The following is a 6,000-nucleotide window of genomic DNA, read 5'->3' on the forward strand; positions in this document are numbered from 1 at the left end:
AGATTGTATGTCAAAATTATCATATGTTTGACGTCCAATAGCCGATGATTGATGATTAATCAATGTGCTCTAATGGTGTCGTTAAACAAAACGACGTTTCTCTTCTTCTTAGACTATAAAGCTTAAGAAAACAAAGTCGTATTCTCATCACCTAATTTCCCCCAAGTTCCATCCAACACCTGCATCCAGTCACTGCACGAGAAAAAGTCCTTGTCTATATCGATTTTAATAATTCGTACCAACATCATGTGATTTAGCGGGGCTCTAAGGACTACGGAACAGTCCATGTTAGAACGGTAATGCCGCGATCTCGTGGTTTTCAGTATTCCTACCGTCTTCTCAAGGATTTGACCACATCGATCATCCATGTAATCTGTAAACAAAAAGCCATTCATTGGACAGCAATTAAAACAGTTGAATAAATGGCAAAATATAACACGGAACCGTCGTATGGTTGCAGATCTAGTATTAAAAATGATGTTACATGTATCTAGCTCAGTCGATAGTGTTTCACCTGAGGTGCTTAGGTCGAAGGATCGAGTCCGCATTCTCTGTGTGGTGGGCTTTTATTATTATTATTATTATCTCAACCAGTGTCCCACAGCTGGTCATGGAATGTGCTGTCCTGTCTGTGGTAAAGTGCATATAAATGATTCATTTGTGCTAATTGGAAAATATACCGGGTTTCCCCTGAATCTGAAAAAGAAAACAGCAATACATGATCAGGGCCGTATCTCTGCATAATGCAGAGTCGAATGGGTATTTGGCAAAATAGTGGTAGATTCCATGAATCTCTACCTAGAGCCTCGTGTATAAGAGAACAGCCACTCCCTAGTAGATCCTTTAATGGAGATTTCATACCTCTTCCACCGCAACAAAGGTGACTACCACTCCCAGACTAGTTTACTACATTGAAACTAGCACTGACATTTTGTTTTTTAAAGAATAAGTGCAGCTGTGAATCACTGTCATAACAGTGATGGTATCACGTGTTCGCGAAAGGTGAGCATATCCTGCCGGTGGCAGCCGTCATGAATACTGCCATCACAGCTGTCAAGTGTGCCACTTCATCTAAAACGATAGAAGAAAAAAGCCTGACCAAAGAGATAAAAAAGTATGTACAAGTTCAAAATTTGGAACAGCATGAGCCATCATCTTGGTCAGTGATCCATCATATTTAGTGTGACAGGCTAAATGGATTTTCTGGATCCGCCACTGATTTATATCTGCGTTTATCGATCTGAAGACTGTCAGAATTACTAAATGTTTGACATCCAATACTAATTGATTATTAGTTAATCAATGAGCTCATATGATGTCAGTAAGCAAAACAAACGTTACCAGCAGTTGATTGAAATGAGCGTGCGTAATGTTTGGCTTTCGATGAATTAATCTGTTGTATATTTATAGTTTACAAACACGGTAAAGTTGGATTAACTTCAAGATGACCAAGCACTGATGTGAGTTAGTATCACTACAAAGCTTGGGACAAGTTGCTGAACAAGTCAAGGCTTGAATTTGGCAGGCGGCAATTGCCGCTCAAGACGCACAAAATAATCCGTTTCACAAGCTCCAGTATATCCCAGAATTCTCGATTCGCATTTGTCATGCGTTTTCCGCATTTTAATTGAAGATCTTAAAATATTTTAAAACATTACTACATTTGTACCGACATCGTGGACGTGGCCATTTTACATTGGTGCGCACACCAATAATGGAAGAATCATCTACCAATAACATTCTCGAAACTCACTCGGATCAATCGGCCGGTTTTTCAAATCCGAGTTCAGCGACAGTGAGTGATGCAAACGTCGTGAACTATTTAGACTGTTTCTCGGAGTGGTCATTTCGTTTAACATGTACCGTCAAAATTAGTCTAGCGGCGTTAAGAAAAAAAAAGAAAAAAAAAACCCCAAAAAACTGCTGGCTGAACTCAACTCTTATTTGTCGATGGAATCAGCCGAGAAGTTCCGAGTGTAACGAACAATGAGTGTAAAATGATAGCAATACCTGTGCTATAGAATTGATTCTCATTTCAAACATTTTCCTCCCAATTAAAATTTGAGAAACAAAGATGGCTTCCCAATGAACAAGATGAATTTCGAGGCTTGACAAGTAGGATAACAAGGTCGTGCGTGAACCTTCAGTGGACGTCAGCACGAGTCAAACGGTCGATTGATTGATTGGATGAAACGTGGCCCGATTACTCTGTCGTTCGAGAACACATTGAAATACGCTAATCATAATGTTCACTTATCAAACTGATTTGTATTACTTAATATTTTATTAAATGCTCGTTACAATAACTCAGATCTATATTTGGCATAATTTACAAATATAGTAGCGCATTACTGATTCATATTTATCTTTATTTCCCGCGGAAAAATTAAGACTCCTTTATGACATAGGGGTGTGACTTACGAAAATGAGCGTAGCTTAAAATCGCATTTCGCGAGATGTTACATCCTGCTGGGTACGATTAAGTATTTCCGTACAAATGTCCGTCTAGATCTCAAACGACAGAGTACTCGGGCAAGGATAAAATGGTGGTCCATTCCATTTCAAGTGATTTTAACAAAAAAAAAAAAAAAAATCAGCAACAAAACAAACGAACAAATAAACAAACCCCCCAAACCAAACACTTTTTCAATAAAACTTTTCTTTAAAAAAACAAAAAAAAAACAATTTGAATAATCTAAATATTGAAATTAGGAATGAACGAATGAATGAATGTTTAACGACACCCCAGCACGAAACATACATCGGCTATTGGGTGTCAAACTATGTTAAATTAAAACAGTTAATTAAAACAGTGTAACAAAAAAATAACTGGAAAAAAATACAAATATCAGAGATAGGTAAAATACAAATTTTGAATAAGTCATTATCAAGAAGAAATTGCAACAAAAGTTCAAGATGGAATCGAAATGATCCCGTTACATTTCTTCTTCCAAACATATATTTTCTAGGTTCTCTCAGATGACTGCACTCCGACAAAATGTGGCCTATCGTCAGATTACAATAACAGTGTTCGCACTGACTTGGAGGATATTTCTTCAAAAGAAATGAATGGGTCAAGTATGTATGACCGATGTAATTGAAATTAGGAATACGTGCCTAAATGTACAAACTACATGTAACATCATAAGTCACGACAATCCGAGGCTGTAGCCACTATAAAAAAAAAAACCCAAAAAAAAACCCCAAAAAAAACCCACAAACAATTAAAATGAGTGGCACTAGATTTTAAACACTACTTAGGCATTTTTAATTTTTTTTACTAATATAACCGTTTTTGGTTACTGAAATCATACTTTACTTAGATTTTATTGTTTAGATTATTCATGTCCGTACATCCGTGGTGTTTCTTGTTGTCCTAGTGCTAATAATAACACAAAATGCATTTTTCATATTTTTTTAAAAACGCACGTGTGTCTAAGAAGTAACGGTTGTAGAGTCAAGTTCTAGTCTATTTTAAAGGGTATTTCACCGTCACAGACCTTGTTTCACTCTGTTGTAACTTCATCCAGATGTGTTACAGGTTTGTAGATTAACTAAAGTCCGAACCAAAATGTTAACAACTACGAAAAATTGCTCTCCTACCTTTATTTTTCGTTAGATTTTACCCAAATTTTGTCCAGACAGAAATGTTGAAAAAACAGGTCAAATCTGCGCTCAGGTCTCTCTTTTGATTTGTTGAGCATTCTCTGCTATAACTTCTAAAAGAAGCTTCGTTTTGTGGCCTGTCATATACATTATGTATCTCAGTTCAAAACCGGAGTCGTTTAAAGCCTAAACTGGCACCTTCACTCTCAGTGCAGATGAAATTGGGATAAAAATAGAAACGATGGAATCCTCGGGGATTCCCTTGTTTACCGAAAAAGTGCAGTTTTCACATTTGTGGAAGAATGAACGGTTTTTTGTTTTTTTTAGATCACTTGTAGCATTTTAATCAGTCAAGACGCCTAATACCAAACTAATTATAAAATGGAATTATTGCTTAAATGAGTTTAGAAACGCTTTTTGAATGTGACAAAAAATGACATCATGTATCTTGTATGACGTCATACGGCAAACGCCTTGCTAGGTCGACTATCCTCTATTTGCGTACACAAAAATGGAATAAATAATGATTTTACAACTATTCCCGTAGGATTGCAGGATAAAAGAAATAAGTTGTTACTGTCTTAAGATATCGGCTTTATCCTGCTAATGTCGAATAGCGAATGCAGCTCGGCAGAGCCTCGCTGTATTCGTCATTCTAACCTTCGCAGGAAGGATAGAGCCAGAGACGGATCTATTGTCCGAACCAAATTGTTAACAACTACAAACAATTTCTCTCCTACCTTTAATTGCAGTTAGATTTCCTCCACTACAAATATACAGATTCCACAGACGAGACTGCAACGATGTCGCCGATATTGTCTTTGCTGAGATTGCATAGGGAAAAATACATGCAGTTTTCTGCCGTCTGCCATGTTCCTTGTTTATGGAATACTCTTTAAGAGGGGTGAAAGCCTCTAAAGTATGTGACACAATTAATATGAAATCGATGATCTCTAGTGGTATCATTAAAATAATAATAATAATAATAATAATAATAATAATAATAAAAAATTAATAATATGACGTCATCACGTTTGCGTTTATATCATAACATGTTATGACGTTGTTAGATTTAAGTCCTATCCTTTCACCCCTCTTGAAGAATATTCCATAAAAAGTCAAAATGGCAGCTGATACAAAATTACATGCTTTTTTCCCTATGCGCTCTTAGCGAAGTCGATATAGATGACATGGTTAGCAACTGGCATGTGGAATCCGTGTCATTGTAATGTTTTTTTTTAAAGATTTGTGTCTGGACTAACTTTGGAGGAAATCTAACGGCAATTAAAGGTAGGAGAGTAATTTTTCGTAGTTGTTAACAATTGGTCCGGACAATAGGGGGAGGGGGCAGGGGCCCGGGCCCCACCTAAATTTTGCAATAGTTATAATTTTATTATATATTACATTTCATTATGTTACGATCCCCCTCCAAACCTCCCCCTGATTTCCCTTGGCATTCCACCTCATGTCACTGCCCCCCCCCCCCCCCCCCCCCCCCAATGAAATCTTAAGACAGTAACCAGTTAGATCTATTCCCTATTTATTTTCATACCAAATACCATGACATGCCCCTTTACACTTTTGTTTATTAGAATAGATTCGTTTTACGTCCATGTTGTGGATTGTTTTTCGTTAACTGATTGGAATATATTATTTTGTTTTATGTACCAGCTGAAAAATATAGAATATTCTTTCCGTAAGTATAGTATTCGTGTTTTTTTGTAGTTAGCCGAACGCAGTTTGGAACGTCGATGGTAGATCTATTTGTTATTTTTGTAAGCAATTTAAACAAAAAAAAGTTTGCATATTAAAATATCGTTGCTTAGACAAAGAAACAACAACAAAAAAACCCAAAACAACAACAACAACACCCCCCCCCCCCCACCCCCACCCCACCCCCCACCAAAAACAACAACAAAACCGCCCGACGCGAACGCTTGCATTAAGAAACATATTAAGACATTCAGTTCCGGCCCGGCCCAGTCCAGATTTTACAAATACCCACGGTTTCTGCCAGAGGGTAAAATGGGTATGGCGCCATACCCAAAGGTTTAGGCAGATTTTTTTTTTTTTTAAGTTAACTTTTGGCAAAATTAATTACTCTTATCATTACTATATGATTTTCACAACTCTAAGCCTAAACTTAACCCGTTTTCTTTCTGGGGAAGACCCCCCATACTATGTGGTTGTATTCAATTCCAAAGCGCCATACCCAGAAAATACCCGATTATAAAAAAGAAAATGCTATTACTGAGATTACAATACATGTAAACCGTTTCATTTGAATGCAACACTAATGGAATTTGTATAATAATTCATATTACTTACATTTGGTATAATCAATAGCAAAAGATCGAGTTATAACAAATACAATCAAAAATAGTTTTAACGCCA

The 6,000-nt window shown here is 36.7% G+C and overlaps 1 protein-coding gene across 1 annotated transcript in view; it reads right to left on the reverse strand.

The window, feature by feature from the left end:
* Positions 1-6,000, reverse strand: part of LOC121388548 (neuropilin and tolloid-like protein 1) — a 28,418-nt gene extending 22,418 nt beyond the window's left edge. Inside the window, exons 1-2 of the mRNA XM_041519928.1 lie at positions 5,935-6,000; positions 152-373 (exon numbers count right to left, since the gene is read on the reverse strand). Coding sequence (XP_041375862.1) covers positions 152-368 — 217 coding nt within the window. The 5' untranslated portion in view covers positions 369-373; positions 5,935-6,000. The remainder of the gene's footprint in view (positions 1-151; positions 374-5,934) is intronic.

The sequence above is a fragment of the Gigantopelta aegis genome, chromosome 14, assembly GCF_016097555.1.
Source record: "Gigantopelta aegis isolate Gae_Host chromosome 14, Gae_host_genome, whole genome shotgun sequence".
Taxonomy (NCBI): Eukaryota; Metazoa; Mollusca; class Gastropoda; order Neomphalida; family Peltospiridae; genus Gigantopelta; species Gigantopelta aegis.